Below are 23466 nucleotides of genomic sequence, written 5' to 3'. Positions count from 1 at the left end.
TTCAAGTTTCTTCATTCGATCATTTTGATTTTCCACACTCGTTGTACTAGATGACGATCCAATTGGTTGAAGATTTATCGGAAGAGTAACATTCCTTGAGATACATGACCAAAGCTCTTCATCGATTCCATTCAAGTAGTCTTGCATCCGATCCACCCATTGATCATAGTATTCTGGAATAAGCATAGGAATCTTAGTTGAAGATCCTAGCAGATGAGAGTATGAAGTCATCGAGTTGAGATTGAAGTTCGCCATTGTTGTACGGAAGAAATTTTTTGAGAATTTTGAGAAATCACAGAGAATTTGAAAGCAAATTGCTGAATTGATCATAAATATCAAGTAGAATACTTGATTCAACAAATCAGTTGCAAAATCGAATCACAACTGAAGATCTAGAACACTTTTTCACGTCAAAAGGTGCAGAACTTTTGAACCAGAAATTTGATTCAAAAACCTTTTGAATCAGAGTGAAAATCAGATTGCAGATGATGATTCCTGATCTGATACCAATTGATGAAGTGTGGAATCAAGTATGAATCAAATCAAAGTTATACGAATATAGATTGAACACGAGCTGTAAATATGATCTGGTTTCAGCTCTATTATGCTTTCACTGTTATAGAGAGAAACATAGACAAGTTGTACAAAGACGCTTATCTAACTCTAAGTAATGTCCCTATTTATAGGAAACGAGAAAGCACACAAAAAATTACAAGGACTAAAACATTACGCTTCGTTACAAATGTGCCTTGTAAAATAAAATTAGGTCTTCGACATATTACAACTGGTCTTCGACCCTTACCTGAAGAATACCGAAATCCGAGTTATACCGAAGAAGTTATGACATGTCGAAGTTTCGCGACAGAACCGGCATGACGCTGTGTGACGTAAAAAGTGAATTTACGATAAAGTGCTTTTAGCCTTAGCGATCTAAACGAAAGTCGCAGTGTTCGTTAAACTGAGAGTGTGCATAAAAAGAATGCTCAAATCTGACTTCGTATAAGGAAGTTATGATTTTTCTAAGTTTCAACTTAGCAGTAGACAGCTAAAAATTCGAATTTAAGATCGAGTGATTTTTAGCTGACACAACCTAAACGAGAATCGAAGGTCTCGTCAATAGTAGTACAACGGTAAAAAGACAGACGAAAACGGACGTCGGATGAAGAAGTTATGAATTTTTAATGGATTTTTCTGTCCCGGACTGTTAAAAATAATAATATTAAAAATAAAGTCAAAATTAGTCGACGGAGTCTAAAGGAAAGTTGTAGAGTATAATCTCACCTACGCGTTCATATAAATAACGTCGAAAACGGAGCTCGTATGCGAAATTTATTAATTTTTGAAGTTCGGGGCATAAAATCCGAGATACTTCGCATGCATGGCTCGGAATTAGCCCCGTCGCCTCGCATGCGAGCCTGCCCCGTGTCCGTCTGCTGATTCAACTGAAGTGAGGTCGAATCCGAAGCTGATGCATGTCTCGGCCTCGCCTCCTGTCCGACGCGTGCCCTCCCCCTCGCCTGCGAAGCTGCCACCTATCCTCCCGTCCCCCTTCGGTTTGAACCCTGGCAGGGTTTAAAAGGAGGTGCGAACCCTCCCGGTTCCTACACCATTTTTCATCCTTTTTCACTTCTTTCACCTCCCTAAACTTCCTTACAACACCCCCCTCCCATGAAGCCCCGATATCATATCCAACAACCGAAGAACGTCCCGAAGTGTCCGAAGACCCCGAGAAATTTATCTTTTCGGTTTGAAGCTCAACCCTCGCAAGGCCTGATTTTTCATTAAAGCTCCCGGTTTCATCGGAAACGATCATTTTAAGAAACGAAGTGCTGCCCGATTATCGTTAAATCAAGTGAGTGTGTAGTCATTTTCATCTTACACATAGATATGAAGTATTTTCTATAAAAATACGTGCTATGTGTAATTATATTGTTTGTTTATTTGAGATGGGTGTTGAATAGATATTTTATACAAGTTTTAAATTGTATATGTATTTTATATCTACAAAAATGTTGGGTAAAACATGGGTAGATGAAATAATTCGTATGTGATGAAAGATGAGTTGGATAAATGAGATGATTGGTGATATAGATCATGAGATGAAGGTGATGGGTGAAATATGAGAGAAGCCCTTACCCAAACGTTGGCCCCCGTAATTCATCAGAGTATGGATGACAACCATGGACTATTCTAGACGGTCCGTGGAACACTAGCAGGCTCGCAACCTGTAGGTGTTGTGAACTATATGTTCATCAGATGTACTCTAAAAACCCATTGACATGTATTGCAGGTGGATTCCCATGAATAATACTATCGATAAATGAGAGCTACGGACTTAGCACATGTTGAATAAACCTTCGCAGCTATGGACTTAGTGCATGTTGTATAAATCCTGGCAGTTATGGACTTAGTGTCTGTTGTATAAACCCTGGCGAGGATGTACTTCGTGCCTATTCCTTAGGATGAATCCTTAGGAATGAGTGATAGATGGTTCTTAGTGTAAATCCTTAAGAAATATAGAAGATAATGAGGATGGGTAATTAGGTTAATTGTCTGATGATAAAACACAATAACTTTATTATTGTGGGTTGAAAACCGTATATACTCACCAGGTTTCCCAACCTGACCCACTCAAGTTATTTGTATCATAGGTGTCGATACGAAGCTACGTTACACTGAGAGATTAAAGGAGATGTAAAATCACTAGTGTAAATGAATGTAAGTTATGTTTATGCTTATGTTTCTGTACTGACAATGACATCCCAAAATTTTAAAATGAATAAAATACATTTCCTCGGAAATGATTTGATAAAATATTTATCATGTTTTTGGGAACAAATTCCGCAACATCTTTTAAAAGATTACTCTGATTTTATTTTAAAAGCATAAATTAAATCGGTCTTTTCTGGCCGAGAAATTTGGGGATGTCACAGTTGGTATCAGAGCATTAGTTTAAGCGTACTAGGAATTTGTAGGATTTCTAGACTTAAACTTAGAATACTAAGTGATGATCGTGAGATGAGTGTCTACCATATTTTAGACACAAGAACTACTATAGTTTAGGAAAGATGCCTAATGATTTTATGTGCTAAATGCTATATGTTTGCCATATATGATATTTTGTTCGGATCTATGGTCTGTTGCCGACCGGATCTGGAAATTTTATGTGTACAGGTTTCTAATCGTTTGATTACGGTATTAGAACTGGCATGTAACTTTTCGGAGTGATAAGGAGATTTATACGCCTATCATAAATAAAACCTTTCCATCTAAATTATTGTCACTACACACCGAACGTCTGATATTGGTGTATAGGTCGACATGGTGAGCACTCAAAGCAGATTTGGAAACGGTAACCCGCAGCCTGAGCTACAAGTGATTGAGAGTGCACCAGAAATAACAGCTACACCTGAGCCAATCACGATGGCAGGAGTACAAGCAATGGTGCGGATAATGTTGGATCAATAGATGGAAGAGACAAAGCGTCGACTTCAACAAAGTAAGGACGAACTTACTATGCCAATACGTCAGGCACCTACTCTTGGGGAAACTATCTGGGTTGCTAAGTCTATTGAAGAAATAATCAACAACAGGACCACCAAAAAGGTTGAAGTTGGCAAAAAGAAGAAATTTGAGGGGTCTTCGATGTCCAACAATAGCTACATGTTCTCAAAGTCTGGAAAAAGAGGAGGTAAAGAAAAATGGTGCGGGAAGTGCAAAAATAAACACTCCGGGAGAAAGGTGAATTGTTTCAAGTGTGGAGAGATTGGGCATTACGCCAATGAGTGTACGTTTCCCAAGAGGGTGTGTTACAGATGTAGGGAAAAAGGACATATTGCTAGAGACTGCCCAAAGAAAAGCGAGGCAGGAAGGCCAGATTCACCACCAAGGCCAAGGGCAATCCACATGATCCTCAACGAAGCTAATAACAATGCTAGGAATTAGAAGTAAAGACTTGATACCCGAAGATCAAGTTATGAAATAGCAATGTGAATAGTAACATGTGGGGTAGCCTATTAGAGGCATATTATAGGTTAAACTTGAACCTCTGTGTAATCGTTTCAAGAAATAATATAAACCCTGGTTTTGTTATCTGATGTATGGAATGACTATGTGAAATTCATGTATGGTGACTTGGAGAACTGCAAGACAATACTTGGGAGGAGTATGAGTAGGTGTGAATGGTAGTAGAGGCCTATACTACCGGAAGCACAAGACTCGTACTTGGATCAGGGAAAGTCACGAGGTTACCAAGGAGCTAGTAGTTGATTCAGTTTTGTTTTAGTCTGTCGTTACCATCATTTTGGTAATGACTGAGAAATATGATTGTTATTCCGACCGAAAAGGTTATATCGAATCGAGTCCGACCAAGATGAGTTAGTCATGTGGTTCAAAGAACCACGTCCGATGTAGTATCTCACTCAAACGGGAAGATTGAAGTATCCCAATCATTATTAAAGTAAGAGGCTTGTAGCTAGAAGTACTACATGTTAGAATGTAATCACATTGGAAAATGAAGGAAGATATATTATGTTCAGAAACTCGACTCTAAAGGACTTGAGTCTAAGCATTACATAATACGATGAGAGGTCATTAGAACATGACCCATCAGTCTACTATGGTAATCGAAGGAAAGAACTTATCTTAAGTTTTGAGGAGTCTCCAATAAAGATCGAGATTGTGACTTGAAGGTCACAATTGAAAGTTCAACATGGGATAGGGAGCAGGTACAAGATCGAACACCGCTTGCATACAAGAATTCCAAAAGTAGATACTCATTCGAAGGAAACATAATCATTACGACTATTACCTAGGATGAAGACATAACGTATGAAGTCATTATACAAGCCATTTCTTGTTAGTGTTTCCAAAAACGAAGTTGAAGACTTCGTAGTCTGTAGTGACGCGTCTGGAGCTAGGTTGGTTTGTGTTCTAACCCAGAGGAATAAGAAATCTTCTGGTGGAAGAAGCTCACAAGACCATGTACTCGATTCATCCCGGAAGCACAAAAATGTATAGGGATTTGAAACCCTACTACTGGTGGCTGATGATGAAGCTCGATGTTGCAAAGTATGTGGCCGATTGTGTGACATGTGCGAGAGCTAAGGCACAACATCAAAAACTGTATGGAAGTTTAGAACCTTTACTTGTACCCATGGTTAAATGGGAAGACATCACCATGGATTTTGTGACTAAACTGCCCAGAACGAAGAGCGGTCACGACATCATTTGAGTAGTCGTTGATCGGTTTACTAAAAGTGCACACTTCATAGCAACCAATGAAAAATGGTCTATGGATAAGCTTGCAAATGCTTACGTGAAGGGGATAGTAAAACTTCACGGTGTTCCTATAACGATTGTATCAAACCGTGATAGTCGTTTCACGTCGAGGTTTTCGAGAAGTCTACAAGAGAAATTGGGTACGAAATTGTGTCTGTACAGCCTACCATCCGCAAACTGATGGTCAGAGCGAACGAACGATTCAAACATTGGAGGATATGCTACGAGCATGTACCCTGGAATTCCAAGGTAACTGGGATGAACATTTACCTCTAGTAGAATTTTCCTACAGTAATAGTTTTCACTCGAGCATCAAGATGGCACCTTATCAAGCTTTGTATGGACAAATGTGTCTAACGCCGTCATGTTGACTTGAAGCTGGGGAAAAGAAGTTTATGGGACCCGAGATAGTTCATCAAACTGCTGAAAAGCTTAAAGTGATTAGGGAAAGGATGTTAGAAGCTCATGATCGTCAAATGAGTTACGACGCAAGATGGTCGATTTAGTGCTTGTGCGATGGAAACATACGAATGGGCCACATCTCACCTGGGAAACGGAGAGTGACATGATGAGTCGCTATCCGCATTTGTTTGCTGATGTATGATTCCGGGGACGGAATCATCCTAAAGGGGAGATAATTGTAACGCCCGTGTTTCTAGGCTAGGCACTAATGATGATGTAATAGTCTAGGCCAACCTTTGTAACTTGTTTTGAAATAATAACATGTATTATTTGCTTATTATGTGTTTTATGATTAATTATTATAATTTAATGAACTAAGGGTAAAAATAAGCGTCGAAAATAAATGTTAGACAAACCTGATATCTATGAAGAGAGTTGTAGTGGTTGAAATAAGGATTCTGGAGATATAAAGAATACCGAAATCCGAGTTATAACGAAGAAGTTATGACCTGTCGAACTTTCGCGACAGAACTGGCATGACGCTGTGAGACGTAAAAAGTGAATTTACTATAAAGTGCTTTTTAGCCTTAGCAATCTAAACGAAAGTCGTAGTCTTCGTTAAACCGAGAGTGTAAATAAAAAGAATCCCCAAATCTGACTTAGTATAAGGAAGTTATGATTTTTCTAAGTTTCAGCTTAGTAGTAGACAACTAAAAACTCGAATTTTAGATCAAGTGATTTTTAGCCGACACAACCTAAACGAGAATCGAAGGTCTCGTCAATAATAGTACAACGGTAAAAAGACAAACGAAAACGGACGTCGGATGAAGAAGTTGTGAATTTTTAACGGATTTTCCTGTCCCGGTCTGTTAAAAATAATAATATTAAAAATAAATTAAAAATTAGCCGACAGAGTCTAAACGAAATTCATATACTATAATCTCACCTACGCGTGCATATAAAGAACGTTGAAAACGAAGCTCGTATGCCAAAGTTATATATTTTTGAAGTTCGGGGCACAAAATCCGAGAAATTTCGCATGCATGGCTTGGAATCAGCCACGTCGCCTCGCATGCGAGCCTGCTCCGTGTCCGTCTGCTGATTCGACTGAAGTGAGGTCCAATCAGAAGCTGACGCATGTCTCGGCCTCGCCTCCTGTCCGACGCGTGTCCTCCCCGTCGTCTGCGAACCTGCCACCTGTCCTCCCTTCCCCCTTCGGTCCGAACCCTCGCAGGGTATAAAAGGAGGTGCGAACCCTCCCGATTCCTACACCATTTTTCATCCTTTTTCACTTCTTTCACCTCCTTAAACTTTTTTACAACCCCCCCCCCCGAAGCCCCGGTATCATATCCAACACCCGAAGAACGTCCCGAAGTGTCCGAAGACCCCGACAAATTTATCTTTTCGATTTGAAGCTCAACCCTCGCAAGGCCCGATTTTTCATTAAAGCTCCCGGTTTCATCGGAAACGATCATTTTAAGAAACGAAGTGCTGCCCGATTATTGTTAAATCAAGTGAGTGTGTAGTCATTTTCATCTTACACATAGATATGAAGTATTTTCTATAAAATACGTGCTATGTGTAATTATATTGTTTGTTTATTTGAGATGGGTGTTGAATAGATGTTTTATACAACTTTTAAATTGTATATGTATTTTATATCTACAAAAATGTTGGGTAAAACATGGGTAGATGAAATAATTGGTATGTGATGAAAGATGAGTTGGATAAATGAGATGATTGGTGATATATATCATGAGATGAGGGTGAGGGGTGAAATATGAGAGAAGCCGTTACCCAAACGTTGGCCCCCGTCATTCATCAAAGTATGGATGACAACCATGGACTATTCTAGATGGTCCGTGGAACACTAGCAGACTCGCAACCTGTAGGTGTTGTGAACTATATGTTCATCAGATGTACTCTAAAAACCCATTGATATGTATTACAGGTGGATTCCCGTGAATAATACTGTCGTTAAATGAGAGCTATGGACTTAGCACATGTTGAAAAACCTTGGCAGCTATGGACTTAGTGCCTGTTGTATAAATCCTGGCAGCTGTGGACTTAGTGCCTGTTGTATAAACCTGGCGAGGATGTATTTTGTGCCTATTACTTAGGATGAATCCTTAGGAATGAGTGATAGATGGTTCTTAGTGTAAATCCTTAAGAAATATAGAAGATAATGGGGATGGTTAATTGGGTAATTGGGTTAATTGTCTGATGATAAAACACAATAACTTTATTATTGTGGGTTAAAAACCCTATATATACTCACCAAGTTTCCCAACCTGACCCACTCAAGTTATTTGTATCACAAGTGCCCATACGAAGCTACGTTACACTGAGAGATTAAAGGAGATGTAAAATCACTAGTGTAAATGAATGTAAGTTTTGTTTATGCTTATGTTTCTGTTTTGACAATGACATCCCAAAATTTTAAAATGAATAAAATACATTTCCTCAGAAATGATTTGATAAAATATTTATCATGTTTTTGGGAACAAATTGCACAACATCTTTTAAAAGATTACTTTGATTTTATTTTAAAAGCATAAATTAAATCGGTCTTTTCTGGCTGAGAAATTTGGGGATGTCACAGTTGTAATGCTTTGATCTTTATTATTCAATTGTTATGATACTGTACATGAAAGTAATCCGCCCCTAGACGTTTCTGCCGTTCTGGTTTGGGGGTGTGACAATTTTGGTCATAAAATCCCTTTTTGACCTAAGTTGAGTCCAAGACTTACATTGGACATGCATGTCTATAAGGCATCAGTCTTTAGGATGGATTTGTTGTTATAAGCTCTTATGGAGTAAATGAGCTTGTGACTTAGGGGATTAAGTGCTTCTTTATTAAGTCCTTGCCATTTCTTAGCCTTTTTGGATCTAGGACCACTACTAGAAAAACAGCTTTTTACGACGTGCAAACCACGACACTCATTGATTTATGTTACGCAAAAGAGAGTGGCATTAAAAAAGTGTCATCTCTTCAAAAAATTTAAGGATTTAGGTCATGCAGTATTGCGTGCCCTTAAATTAGTGTCATAAGAAAAAAAATAAAAAACACGGAGGGCGCTTTATCTTAAATGCACGTCCTCTATAAGTGTCGCTTTATAATTTTAGTGAACGTGCGTTTGGTAGATACGGGGGGAAAATGAAATCCCAAAAAATTAAAACCCCGCCTGTTGCGTCTCCTCCTTCTCATATTCTCCTTCGTGTGTGCTCCTACTTCTCCTTCATGTGTTTTCCCCTTTTGTTTATCTCAAACCCTACTTAAATTTCACCATATAATTTATCCTCTCCACCAGCCGACAACCTTCACTCTCTCCTTCTCCTTTTCTCTGCAAACCCTAATCCGCCTCCACCACTACTGAATCCCTTTTGTTTATCCTTAAGGAATAACGCAACCAAGCTCGTATCTCAGATCAAGTACTTACCCGTGGAGTTAACCCCGACACGTCAGATGCAGCTCGATACTCTCTCCAGAGCTCTCGGCGACGGCCTCGAACTCGCTGGAAAATTCCTCGTCTCTAGCCGTTGGAACGTCTACAAGAACCTATAGTTGTTGCGGAAGATGGAGAAGGTCGAGAAGAATATATCGAGGTTCTTACAGATCCCTCTTCAGGCTAAGTCCTCGCTGATGTGCATCACGTGAGATTTGAGACCACTGAGTGGTTTGATCGACTTGAGGGCTCCGCTCGGAGGCTGGAGTAGCGGATTGGGTCCATGAAAATCGGAGGAGGCGGTGAAGGATGGTGGTTGGAGGAGGCGATGAATAAGATGAACGAGGAGGAGCGATATGAGGGTGGTTTGGAAAAGGTTGGAATGGAGTTGGGGAAGATGAAAGTTAAAGGTATGCTTCGCTCCTAACTTCCTTTTCCTTTTTTTTGCTGCCTCTAAAGTGTTCGACAAAATGCTTCTATGGTGTTTCTGTTTCAGGCTACTTTAATAATGAGATCTTGTTCCTGACTGTATCCCAATCTTCGAATGTACAACAACTAAGGCAAGATATTTGGGGGTTTCTTTCAAGAAGCAAACTCAATGGGAGTTATGAGACTGGGATTGCCCTATTAGGTACACACATCACATTACTTTCTATATTTATCAACATGAAGAATAATTCAAGAAGCCTACTTGTATTTTATTCCATATTTCTTCTGCCTTATTTGTAAAACCGCAGCTCCTTTGGAGATCATTGTTGAACTGGGAGTCATTGGGGTTTCTCTTGTGGACCATAGACCAAAAGAGCTTGTGTACTTTTACCTGGAGAGGGTTTTTGTATCTTATTCAACTGGTTATGATACTGGGATCACAAGCAGGTTCAAGCTGATACTCGGTCATCTGCAGCTTGACAACCAACTTCCTTTGACATATATGCCTGTACTTTTGGCACCTGAAGAAGCCTCTGATATGAATCACCCTGTTTTCAAAATGACAATTACAACATGCAATGAGACCCCTGATGGTATCCAGGTCTACCCATACGTCTACATACGGGTAATCAGCGAGTCCCTTGTTGTCTTTAAACTTCCCTATATATATGGAAGGTAGTTCTGATACATAATAAAGTTTTGTTGTTAATATTATTGTAGGTAACTGACAAAATTTGGAGGATAAACATTCATGAGCCAATCAGCGAGTCCCTTGTTGTCTTTAAACTTCCCTGTAAGATGTTTTAAAAAGAATCATTTTGATTTTTCTTGATTGTTCCCAGGTTTGATCTTTGAATCCTTCCAAGTGATGATGTTGAAATGGAGTTTCTTACAAAAAAAAATCATTACTTAATGTGGTTTCTGTTGTATATTTATGTAATTTGAAAATATATCCATTATAATTTATAACAATCAGGAATCTTCACATTTAGTCCACGTATAATAAATTGATGACACGAAGAAAAAATAAATAATTAGAAAACCATGCCATATTTTTTTGTAAATAAGCCAAAAAAAAATTTAAATGCGGTATTGAATATTTTAACTAATTGAAATACTTAGATATTTCTTTTAAGATATTAACATATATATTGATTGCTGAAGTGATTTAACAAAAATACTTATTTAGGAAAAATGCGAACTAACATAGATTTTCTTAAAGAATTTTGAAAAAAATATTAATTTCTGAATAATGTAGGGGCTTTCTTATATCTAATCAGTCTAAGAACTGTTATTTACAAAATAGTAAAATATAGTTTTGATCCCTTTTGGTTGACATGAAATTTGCACGTTTGGTCCTAATTTTATAAAATTTGACACGGAATTTTCCTCCCCCTTCTGCCTCATACGTCTTGCAGCCATTAATAAGATTAATTATGTTTTTCATATGCAAAATCCTTTGCCTACTTTTGGGATAATCCGAAAATCTGGGACAGTTTTAGTCCCGAGGGTATTTTTGCAAAAACTGTCATATTTTGGTTTTGGTATATGTTTAAGATTTTGTTTTGTAGTATAGATAAATTTGGACCTCTTAATGGAGGTGGAAGCGATACCTTGTGAGTTTGTGGTGCTGTTTGAATCAAAAATTACATAAGTTATATTAAGTAATAAATTATGTAGTTATGTGTTTGAATCTAAAAGATGTCATATTTAACTAAAAGTCCTATAAATAATTATATTACTTTAAGGTTTTTGTCTATCCATTTTTCAATCCTACTTTTTACAAAAAGAAAAAAATAAAATAAAAGATTTAACTGGAAGATATTAACTAGATATATATTATCATACAATTGCATTAAGGTACCTTGGCCTGAGACAAGATCATGACATTTGGGTGAATCTCCAGCAATATTACCTAATACCCAAATAACCAAGAAGAAGAAGAAGAAGAAGAAGAAAGAAGAAGGTGGTCATAACTAAAAAAACTAATTCCACCATATCTAAGGAATGGAATGGTTCATTCCTTCTGAAAAAGAAAAATTGTATTTTTTTATCCAGTAAGTTAATTAACTGTTCTAATAATTAACAATTTTTCACTATTTATTATGCAGTAAGCTAGTTAATCCTTCTAATAATTGAAGAGTTAAAAGTTAAATCCGAGTTGTCCACTGAAATCACAAAAAAAATGAAAGCCATGTAAGATGACAGCATGTTTAGGGGTGGTTCTGTAAAGATTCCACCTATTTTTTGTTCAATTTTTTCTTTTTTTTTAGTGACAACTTTTTAAAGATTACACACTAATTAATATGAATATGACTATAGAACTGTGATCCTTTTGGAATTTCGAAAATAGTACCAGTGATGAAGTTCAATTGTCTATCCTTAAACTCATGAAACTTAATTCCAACCCTTTTTAATTTGTATAAATGACTGAAATATCCTTTCGAAACCTATTATTAAAATTGCAGTATGCTGCTTTCTTTGTTTTCTGTTATTAAGTTTTGTAACTTGTTTAACATTTATTTGATAATTTGTTGACGTGTGTGGATAAATTTATGTATGCCAATATGCATAAATTCATCTTTTTACCTAAAGATAGTCTTAAAGAGGCACTTAATCTCAAAGAATGAACTTTGACTCTTCCAAGAAACTGTGTTGACCCGAATTCCCAATTTTCCAACTCTTAAAGAGGCACTTAATCTCATACATTGATCCCTATGATTGGTTGTAAATAACTAGATCTTAGGAGACTTGAACTTGTTTTGGAAGCATTTTGTTATATTAATTGCAATTTGCATATATAATATTTTCAGGGACCTTCTAGCCAATGGGTAGATGTAATGAAGATGAAAAGAGCTATTCATGAGAAGATCATTAATAAAGTAAATCAGCAACACTCAAACACTCAAGCAGCAAAGGTGAATCCCATATTCATTTCTTTTCATTCAAACATTTTCAGCAATCAAGATAGTTCATATCATTGATTTAATTAATGTGCTTAATATTTTTTTTTCCAATTATTTATTCTTTTATGCGATGAACAACGGTGACCGTGTGTCAGCTAGTGGGAAGGTATTTTAAAATATATTTTTTTAATTTTTTATTAATTTTTGGTTCTAAAAATATGTTTGTACTATTTAATTTACTTGTATGTATATACAGATAATAAGAGAGAGTGGTAAAAAAGGGAAGGCGAATAAAGCATAATATATAAAAGATATCTTTTCAAGGATCAAACAATGAAGGTAGTAGTAGTAGTAGTAGCACTTATGAATCTACAAGTCTCAAAGGTATGAAAAGCATGTTAGAATGTTAGAATGAAATAGTTTTGGTCTAAATTAAATGATGTCAATGTTTTCTGGTTATTTATTTTGAACTTAGGAATTACAGGGGCAGTTTGGTCACAAACTGTTAAAGTCACTCATTTTCAACCAAAAAACAATTATATACAAGGGCAGTTTGGTCACAAAATGTTAAAGTCACTCATTTTTAACTAACAAAGTCACTTATTTATTTTCTAAGTGTACATGACAAACAACATGTTCACTAGGCTCATTCTATTCCTTCAAATCAACCAACACATGATAATGGAATGTAGTGACCCATTCCATTGCATTACTTTGTTCAATTCATTCCTTTGTTTCTATTCCAGCAAACTGAACAAAAATGGGTTTAGTATTCACTGTAAGTTATGAAACTATGGTTCTCTATATTTGAACAAGAGTTAATTAAAAAAAACGAACACTGACATTTTGACTCCAAAAACAGGATGTTGTTGCTGCTTGTGAAATTGTTAATTGCAATAGTATTGAGGTCCAATGCCAGGTATGGCATACATCATTTTTGGTGTATTGTAAGATTGAATTGTAGTAATAATATTATTGATTATTGAATAGTTATAAAATTATGGGTGGGTGGCTATTAACTATTGGTATCTTTGGATTTTGTTGATGATGACAATTATAGGGTACAACCCCTATTATTTCAGTGGACAACTCAGCAGGTTGCCAACTGTACTTGAGCAAGGATTCTTTAGAGGCTTCTATAACAACAAGAAGGTGTTCCTTAATAGAAATGTAGTATTAGGTTATATAGTTAGGGAAAACCTCTTAATAGCAATGTACAATCAAATCCCCTTAATGCCAATGTATTATAATTTTTTGACATGATGTTATTGGATGAAATTGATTGTTTTGGTATATATTTGTTTCCATATTTTTATATTATGCGTAAATGAGTATCGTAAAGACGTGTTGTAAATGTATATCGTAAATGGTTGTTGAAGTTTATGACACGCAAATGTCTGTCATCTTCTTTTATGACAGTGCTTTAATGATACGCAATGTGTGTCCTAAACGCGCGTCGTAAGGTTACGACACACAAATACGTGTCATATTCCTTTATGACAGGGCCTTCCTTGACACACAATACGTGTCGTAAACGCGCGTCGTAAATGTGTGTCGTAATTGTGCGTCGTAAATGCGCGTCATAAATAGACGACGCGCAAAAGCGTGTCGTCTCTCGTTATGACAGGGCCTTCCTTGACACGCATTTGCGCGTCATCTGAGCGTTTTATGACACGCATTGTGCATCGTAAAAGGCTGTTTTCCTAGTAGTGGACTTGAGATCTTGACTTCATGGTGGATCTCAAGGATTAAAGGTGGAAACTTTACCCTTTTGGACAATAGAGATGATCAGATCTAGACTTCGAACCTCTGGAATTGGAGGATTCGACTTAGCTCATTAGGATGTTTTGGATCGAGTTCCTACAGCATGGCTTAGGTTGCCACGACGTGTCGACTGGGGGAAACACATTTGTTTTGTCGTTTGAAGGCCACGACGTGGATGGTCAACCTTGGCCATTGACTTTGACTTTTAACATTGTTTTGGCTAGGTTTGACCTAGGGGTATTTTGGGTATTTTGATTTGCAGTCTGAGTTTTGGTCACTGTTATTTGTAAAGGTGGCCAGTAGCGTGGTTTTCGGAGCAGCGTGTTATTTCTGCTTTTCGTCTGTCTGTGAGGTGAGTCTTCTTACCTTCTTAAGTGGGTCGAAGGAACCAAGGCTGACCTGCTGTATTATATGCGTAGAATATATGCTATTTTATGATTTTGACTGGTGTGATTTCATGATGGAGCTAATCTAGGCTCGGAGTCATTATGAAATCGGGGTTGATACGGACCCGGGGGTTGATACGACCTGACAGAGCCACGTGATGTTATATTATATATATGATGTATGTGGTATTTTGGGAAGCTCACTATGTTTTGTTCTTACAGTTATGTTTGTGGTTTCAGGTACTTCTGGTACAAAAGGGAAGGGCTTGGTTTGATCGCATCACATCACCCATGTTCCGCATTTTCTTATGATTTGGATTTGTACTTTGATGATTACACTTTTTCTTTAACATATTATGTTTGGGTTTGTTATGAATGCTTGATGGTTTTTGATTAAAATAAAAATGAAAATTTTATCCATGGTTTTGGGATGTTACAAGTTGGTATCAGAGCCTCGGTTTGAGGGATTCAGACATATTTTCACGTGTGCCAGAACTAAAACTGAGGAAATGTTAATCTTTTCCAAAAAAATTAAATTTCTAAAAATATTTCCTTCACAAGACTAGAAAAGGGGTGTGATGCGTGCAATCATCCAAGCTCAAGTAGGTGGTTCCCAAATTACCTATACCTATGTATTTTAATTAGTATGGTTGATATATGAATTGCATGCTAGAGTAGGGCTAAGGATATTTTTAGCTATCATATGATAGAATTACCTGATTTGTGTGATGCCTTATAACTTAGGAAGATTGGATGCTATGTATTGCTTGGAATTAATATCGACTTAGTTAATTGCTAAGTGTATACTTTCAAAGTTGTATACGATTAGGATTATATAGCCCTAGAATGATTGATTTAGCCTAATTTCTTGTTCCTTTTTTGGTTGTGGAATTAGGGTAGAATCATCATTTGACAGTCTATGTGATCCCATTTTGTGTATAACTTGCATGCATAAGGTAACCAACATGGTTGATTGAGGTTCTCACTATTGTGGATCGTGGAAGATAAGGATCGCTAGGAAAGTCTAGGATATGTATATTGTTTAGCATAGGATTGGTTTATCGTTCTAGTGTGGTGACTTAGAGGAATTAGGACGGTTTATGAGGAAGGTACATATATGTCTGAAAGGTAGTCTTGGGCCGGTATTATTGGAAGCACATGATCTATATCTGAGACAAGGAAAGACCTAGGAATTCTAAGGAGACACGTGTATTGGTAATTCCTTAGAGTTTATGCGGATGGTTTCTATGTTTGTATTTCGGTTTGAGTATGGTGATGACTACTCGAGGAGGAGGTTCCGGTTCAGCTTTTGGTTCGGGTTCTGGCTCTGGCTCGGGTATAGAACTGATTGATAAGAGGCTGTGTGAGTTTATTGCAGTCGAGGTTACTCGTGGCATTTTGGATGGTACCCATGTGATGTTTGGTACCGTCAAGGAGGGGATTATGGAGCTCGTGGATGAGCGAATCAGAGTATTCAATGCCGATATTGTTGCAGGTTAAATTGGGGCGCGAACTCCTTCATTTCAGGAATTCAAAGCTTGTGAATCTTCTGAATTCTTTAGGGCTTAGGACCCCATCGCTAGCAAACACTGGATCACTGACATGGAGAATGCTCAGTGGACGATATTTTGCCCTCAGGGGGCAAAGGTAGGGTTTGCATCCTGCTTACTGGGATAGGACATGCGACTCGTGGCTTTAGGTTGGTCGATCTGTAGGGAATGCGGTTGTGGCATTCATGTCCTGGGAGGAGTTTGTTATGAGATTTTAGAGGAAGTTTGCATCGGCGATCGAGGTGCAGTAGTTGGCAAGGGAGTTTCAGGACCTTCGCCAGACTACTGAGACTGTGACGAAGACTACCGCCAAGTTCCGGGAGATGGCTCCTTTGGTTGTGCAGTACGCTGTAGAAGAGGAGATGAAGAAGATGAGATATCATGACATGTTAAGGGATGATGTAATAATCTAGGCCAACCTTTGTAACTTGTTTTGAAATAATAACATGTATTATTTGATTATTATGTTTTTTATGATTAATTATTATAATTTAATGAACTAAGGGTAAGAATAAGCGTCGAAAATAAATGTTAGACAAACCTGATATCTATGAAGAGAGTTGTAGTGGTTGAAATAAGGATTCTGGAGATATAAAGAATATCGAAATCCGAGTTATAACGAAGAAGTTATGACATGTCGAAGTTTCGCGACAGAATCGGCATGACGCTGTGTGACGTAGAAAGTGAATTTACTATAAAGTGCTTTTTAGCCTTAGCGGTCTAAACGAAAGTCATAGTCTTTGTTAAACCGAGAGCATGCATAAAAAGAATGCCCAAATCTGATTTAGTATGAGGAAATTATGATTTTTCTAAGTTTCAGCTTAGCAGTAGACAGCTAAAAAACTCGAATTTTAGATCGAGTGATTTTTAGCCGACACAACCTAAACGAGAATCGAAGGTCTCGTCAATAGTAGTACAACGGTAAAAAGACAAACGAAAAGGGACGTCGGATGAAGAAGTTGTGAATTTTTAACGGATTTTCCTGTCCCGGTCTGTTAAAAATAATAATATTAAAAATAAATTAAAAATTAGCCGACGGAGTCTAAACGAAATTCATGTACTATAATCTCACCTACGCGTGCATATAAAGAACGTTGAAAACGAAGCTCGTATGCGAAAGTTATATATTTTTTAAGTTCGGGGCACAAAATCCAAGAAATTCCGCATGCATGGCTTGGAATCAGCCACGTCCCCTCGCATGCGAGCCTGCTCCGTGTCCGTTTGCTGATTCGACTGAAGTGAGGTCCAATCAGAAGCTGACGCATGTCTCGGCCTCGCCTTCTGTCCGACGCGTGCCCTCCCCCTCGCCTGCGAAGCTGCCACCTGTCCTCCCTTCCCCCTTCGGTCCGAACCCTCGCAGGGTATAAAAGGAGGTGCGAACCCTCCCGGTTCCTACACCACTTTTACACCATTTTTCATCTGTTTTCACTTCTTTCACCCCCTTAAACTTCTTTACAACCCCCCCCCCCCTCCCCCCGAAGCCCCGGATCATATCCAACACCCGAAGAACGTCCCGAAGTGTCCAAAGACCCCGAGAAATTTATCTTTTCGATTTGAAGCTCAACCCTCGCATGGCCCGATTTTTCATCAAAGCTCTTCGTTTCATCGGAAACGATCATTTTAAGAAACGAAGTGGTGCCCAATTATCGTTAAATCAAGTGAGTGTGTAGTCATTTTCATCTTACATATAGATATGAAGTATTTTCTATAAAATACGTGCTATGTGTAATTATATTGTTTGTTTATTTGAGATGGGTGTTGAATAGATGCTTTATACAAGTTTTAAACTGTATATGTATTTTATATATACAAAAATGTTGGGTAAAACATGGGTAGATGAAATAATTCGTATGTGATGAAAGATGAGTTGGATAAATGAGATGATTGGTGATATAGATCATGAGATGAAGGTGATGGGTGAAATATGAGAGAAGCCCTTACCCAAACGTTGGCCCCCGTAATTCATCAGAGTATGGATGACAACCATGGACTATTCTAGACGGTCCGTGGAACACTAGCAGGCTCGCAACCTATAGGTGTTGTGAACTATATGTTCATCAGATGTACTCTAAAAACCCATTGACATGTATTGCAGGTGGATTCCCGTGAATAATACTGTCGATAAATGAGAGCTACGGACTTAGCACATGTTCAATAAACCTTGGCAGCTATGGACTTAGTGCCTGTTGTATAAATCCTGGCAGTTATGGACTTAGTGTCTGTTGTATAAACCCTGGCGAGGATGTACTTCGTGCCTATTCCTTAGGATGAATCCTTAGGAATGAGTGATAGATGGTTCTTAGTGTAAATCCTTAAGAAATATAGAAGATAATGGGGATGGGTAATTGGGTTAATTGTCTGATGATAAAACACAATAACTTTATTATTGTGGGTTGAAAACCGTATATACTCACCAGGTTTCCCAACCTGACCCACTCAAGTTATTTGTATCACAAGTGCCGATATGAAGCTACGTTACACTGAGAGATTAAAGGAGATGTAAAATCACTAGTGTAAATGAATGTAAGTTTTGTTTATGCTTATGTTTCTGTATTGACAATGACATCCCAAAATTTTAAAATGAATAAAATACATTTCTTCGGAAATGATTTGATAAAATATTTATCATGTTTTTGGGAACAAATTCCACAACATCTTTTAAAAGATTACTCTGATTTTATTTTAAAAGCATAAATTAAATCGGTCTTTTCTGGCCGAGAAATTTGGGGATGTCACAGTTGTAGTTCTTTGATCTTTATTATTCAATTGTTATGATACTGTACATGTAAGTAATCTGCCCCTAGACGTTTCTGCCGTTCTGGTTTGGGGGTGTGACAATTTTGGTCATAAAATCCCTTTTTGACCTAATTTAAGTCCAAGCCTTACATTGGACATGCAAGTCTATAAGGCATCAGTCTTTAGGATGGATTTGGTGTTATAAGCTCTTCTGGAGTAAATGAGCTTGTGACTTAGGGGATTAAGTGCTTCTTTATTAAGTCCTTGCCATTTCTTAGCCTTTTTGGATCTAGGACTTGAGATGTTGACCTCTTGGTGGATCTCAAGGATTAAAGGTGGAAACTTTACCCTTTTGGATAATAGAGATGATCAGATCTAGACTTTCGAACCTCTGGAATTGGAGGATTCGACTTAGCTCATTAGGATGTTTTGGATCCAGTTCCTACAGCATGGCTTAGGTTGCCACGTCGTGTCGACTGGGGGTAACGCATTTTTTTGTCGTTTGAAGGCCACAACGTGGATGGTCAACCTTGGCCATTGACTTTGACTTTTAACATTGTTTTGGCTAGGTTTGACCTAGGGGTATTTTGGGTATTTTGAATTGTAGTCTGAGTTTTGGTCACTGTTATTTGTAAAGGTGACCAGTAGCGTGGTTTTCGGAGCAGCGTGTTGTTTCTGCTTTTCGTCTGTCTGTGAGGTGAGTCTTCTTACCACCTTAAGTGGGTCGAAGGAACCAAGGCTGGCCCGTTGTATTATATAAGTATAATATATGCTATTTTATGATTTTGATTGGTGTGATTGCATGATGGAGCTAATCTAGGCTCGGAGTCATTATGGACTCGGTGTTGATACGGACGCGGGGGTTGATACGGACCTGACACAGCCACGTGATGTTATATTATATATATGATGTATGTGGTATTTTAGGAAGCTCACTATGTTTTGTTCTTACAGTTATGTTTGTGGTTTCAGGTACTTCTGGTACAAAAGGGAAGGGCTTGGTTTGATCGCATCACATCACCCATGTTCCGCATTTTCTTATGATTTGGATTTGTACTTTGATGATTACACTTTTGCTTTGACATATTATGTTTGGGTTTGTTATGAACACTTGATGGTTTTTGATTAAATTAAAAATGAAAATTGTATCCATGGTTTTGGGACGTTACAAGTTGGTATCAGAGCCTCGGTTTGAGGTATTCAGACATACTTTCACGTGTGCCAAAACTAAAACTGAGGAAATGTTAATCTTTTCAAAGAAAATTAAATTTCTAAAAATATTTCCTTCACAAGACTAGAAAAGGGGTGTGATGCGTGCAATCATCCGATCTCAAGTAAGTGGTTCCCAAATTACCTATACCTATGTATTGTAATTAGTATGGTTGATATATGAATTGCATGCTAGAGTAGGGCTAAGGATATTTTTAGGTATCATATGATAGAATTGCCTGATTTGTGTGATGCCTTATAACTTAGGAAGATTGGATGCTATGTATTGCTTGGAATTAATATCGACTTAGTTAATTGCTAAGTGTATACTTTCAAAGTTGTATACGATTAGGATTATATAGCCCTTGAATGATTGATTTAGCCTCATTTCTTGTTCCTTTTTTGGTTGTGGAATTAGGGTAGAATCATCATTTGACAGTCTATGTGATCCCATTTTGTGTATAACTTGCATGCATAAGGTAACCAACAGGGTTGATTGAGGTTCTCAGTATTGTGGATCGTGGAAGATAAGGATCCCTAGGAAAGTCTAGGATATGTATATTGTTTAGCATAGGATTGGTTTATAGTGCTAGTATGGTGACTTAGAGGAATTAGGACGGTTTACGAGGAAGGTACATATATGTCTGAAAGGTAGTCTTGGGCCCGTATTATTGGAAGCACATGATCTATATCTGAGACAAGGAAAGACCTAGGAATTCTAAGGAGACACGTGTATTGGTAATTCCTTAGAGTTTTTGCGGATGGTTTCTATGTTTGTATTTCGGTTTGAGTGTGGTGATGACTACTCGAGGAGGAGGTTTCGGTTCAACTTTTGGTTCAGGTTCTGGCTCTGGCTCGGGTATAGAACCGATTGATAAGAGGCTGTGTGAGTTTATTGCAGTCGAGGTTACTCGTGGCATTTTGGATGGTACCCATGTGATGTTTGGTACCGTCAAGGAGGGGATTATGGAGCTCGTGGATGAGCGAATCAGAGTATTCCAAGCCGAGATTGCTGCAGGTTAAATTGGGGCACGGACTCCTTCATTTCAGGAATTCAAAGCTTGTGGATCTTCTGAATTCTTTAGGGCTTAGGACCCGATCGCTATCCGACACTGGATTACTCACATGGAGAATGCTCAGTGGATGATCTTTTGCCCTGAGGGGGCAAAGGTAGGGTTTGCATCCTGCTTACTGGGATAGGGCACGCGACTGGTGACATTAGGTTGGTCGATCTGTAGGGAATGCGGTTGTGGCATTCATGTCATGGGAGGAGTTCGTTACGAGATTTTAGAGGAACTTTGCATAGGGGATCGAGGTGCAGTATTTGGCAAGGGAGTTTCAGGACCTTGCCAGACTACTGAGATTGTGACGAAGACTACCGCCAAGTTCCGGGAGATGGCTCCTTTGGTTCTACAGTACGCTATAGAAGAGGATATGAAGAAGATGAGATATCATGACATGTTAAGGGATGGCATCAGGGAGTTTGCGATCTACTCAGGGTGCAAGACCATGAATGATATGATTGAGAGGGCTTATGAGCGGGAGATTAAGCTGGAGCTTTGGACGAAGCACAAACCGAAGCAGGTGTAGGCTGTCGTGGGCAGACTAAGAGGCCCAAGGTTTCTGATTCGCACTCTAGGGGCCAACAGGGATGAGGCTGCTGCAACTAGTGCGGCAAGCAACATTGTGGAGCTTGTCGATCAACGGGTTTGCGTTGTAACAGATGCGGGCAGACTGGTCATATGAGTAGGGATTGCCCCCAGAATGCATTGATCTATTTTCACTACAATCAGACATGCCACAAGAAGGCAGATTGTCCGAGGTTGTCAGGAGGGGCAGTAACGGCACCTGCATACCTTAAGGATTACTAATGGCCGCCAGGGCAAGGCCGAGGCACCTATGGTGAAGAGCAGTGCATCTCAGCTGACCACAGATGAGGCTCGTGCAGCACCAAATGTTGTTACTGGTAAATGACTTATTCCGATATTTTATTGCTTTCTTTACTTATGCTCATGATTATAGCTGATCTTATATAGGGACCTTTTCGGTAAATGGTTTTACCTCTCATGTATTTTTGATTCGGGAGCTACCCGATCCTTTGCATCTCTTGCGCTTAGCAATAAGTTTTGCGATGCTCCCAAGATTCTGGATTATGTTGGATTAAGTTTCTAAGCCAATCACTCAATTTGTATAATCTTGAATTATTAGCAAAGTCCTTTTTGGTTGCCCTCAAGCCTAGTAATTGACTAGATTGTTTCTTGAAGAGAGAGACTAATTTATTAATTTATTATATGATTATAAAATTAATTAGAAATTAAAATAAATAGTTTATTAATATGTTATGAGAATAATATATTAATTAGAAATAGTATTATTTAATTAAAAATTAATCAGAGTTTAATTGGAATTAATTTTGGGATTAATTGGATTAATTGAAAGTAGAAGGACTAAAGGTGACAATGTTCAAAAGTTAAACATTTACCCGTTCTAGAACCTCCCTAGGAGGGAGGATGAAATTCTAGATGGTTATGGGGTTTCTAGAGGGTTTCTAGAGCTTTTCCTTGGCTCTAAGGAAACTAGGAATCCTTAGGGAGCTAGAAAATAGATAAGGGCTTATTTAAGGAAACATGTGTTATCCTTAGCCTCCGTATCACCTATATAAATCCCCTTGGGTTATGAATTTTGAAATTCACCTCATTCCAAAGAGAATTTTGAAAATACCCTTCCTCCTCCTCTCTTTCTTCTTTAGCCTCTAACTTGCTAGGGTTTAAGTGTGAGCCATTAGAGGCACGAGACTTCTGGTGCTTGCTTCCTGAAGACCAATAAAGAATGATTCCTAGTTTATTTACAATAATAAACTAAGGTATGTATTTTCTAATAACCCTTCAGTATTTTCGAAAATAGCAATGTACTTCTAGGGTTCTTGATATTCAATAGTTGTTTGCAAATCATAGTGAGAACATAGATCCTTTAGGGTGCATGTGAACTTAGGGTTTATGTTTTTCCGCCAAAAATTAGTTTTGGTAACATATAAAACCCATCAGTGGTATCAGAGCCATAGTTCTCGTTGATCTTGCACAAAGTTGAATATATCAAAATTCGGGTTTATAGAACCCAACCCCTAAGGAGGCAAATTTCGAAATCTTCTAGAGTTCTTGAAACACTAACCTCCACCCTATATTTTTGAAATTTGCAAGGGTATTAGAAACCCTAGCCTCTTTTCCTAACTTTTGAAAATTTAAGGATCCCTTCTACGGTTTGCATTGTTTCCATATTTGTTATTTTAAGAGCCTTAAACTTTGAACCATTAAAACCTAGTACACCCTAGCCTATTTTCGAAAAAAAATAGAAGGCTTAC

At 38.0% G+C, this 23466-nt stretch overlaps 1 protein-coding gene across 1 annotated transcript; it reads left to right on the top strand.

The window, feature by feature from the left end:
- Window positions 1-8958: 8958 nt before the first annotated feature.
- On the top strand, window positions 8959-10470 carry LOC145157479 (uncharacterized). The gene is made up of 5 exons (XM_079076511.1): window positions 8959-9538; window positions 9625-9759; window positions 9866-10182; window positions 10278-10350; window positions 10400-10470. Exons 1-5 carry the CDS (start codon window positions 9412-9414, stop codon window positions 10468-10470), a joined length of 723 nt encoding a protein of 240 aa, XP_078932637.1. The 5' UTR covers window positions 8959-9411.
- Window positions 10471-23466: the final 12996 nt, after the last annotated feature.

This window comes from Lactuca virosa, chromosome 2 (assembly GCF_052849685.1).
Source record: "Lactuca virosa cultivar CGN04683 chromosome 2, Lactuca_virosa_CGN04683_v6, whole genome shotgun sequence".
NCBI classification, from domain to species: domain Eukaryota; kingdom Viridiplantae; phylum Streptophyta; class Magnoliopsida; order Asterales; family Asteraceae; genus Lactuca; species Lactuca virosa.
This window is presented reverse-complemented; position numbering and strand designations above follow the sequence as displayed.

Bases quoted from the DNA above. Each gene is read 5' to 3' on its own strand.
- LOC145157479 (XM_079076511.1), top strand. From the start codon at position 9,412: ATGAAAATCGGAGGAGGCGGTGAAGGATGGTGGTTGGAGGAGGCGATG. The intron at 9,539-9,624 runs GTATGCTTCGCT...TTTCTGTTTCAG, and splicing joins GGGGAAGATGAAAGTTAAAG to GCTACTTTAATAATGAGATC. The intron at 10,351-10,399 runs GTAAGATGTTTT...GATTGTTCCCAG, and splicing joins TGTTGTCTTTAAACTTCCCT to GTTTGATCTTTGAATCCTTC.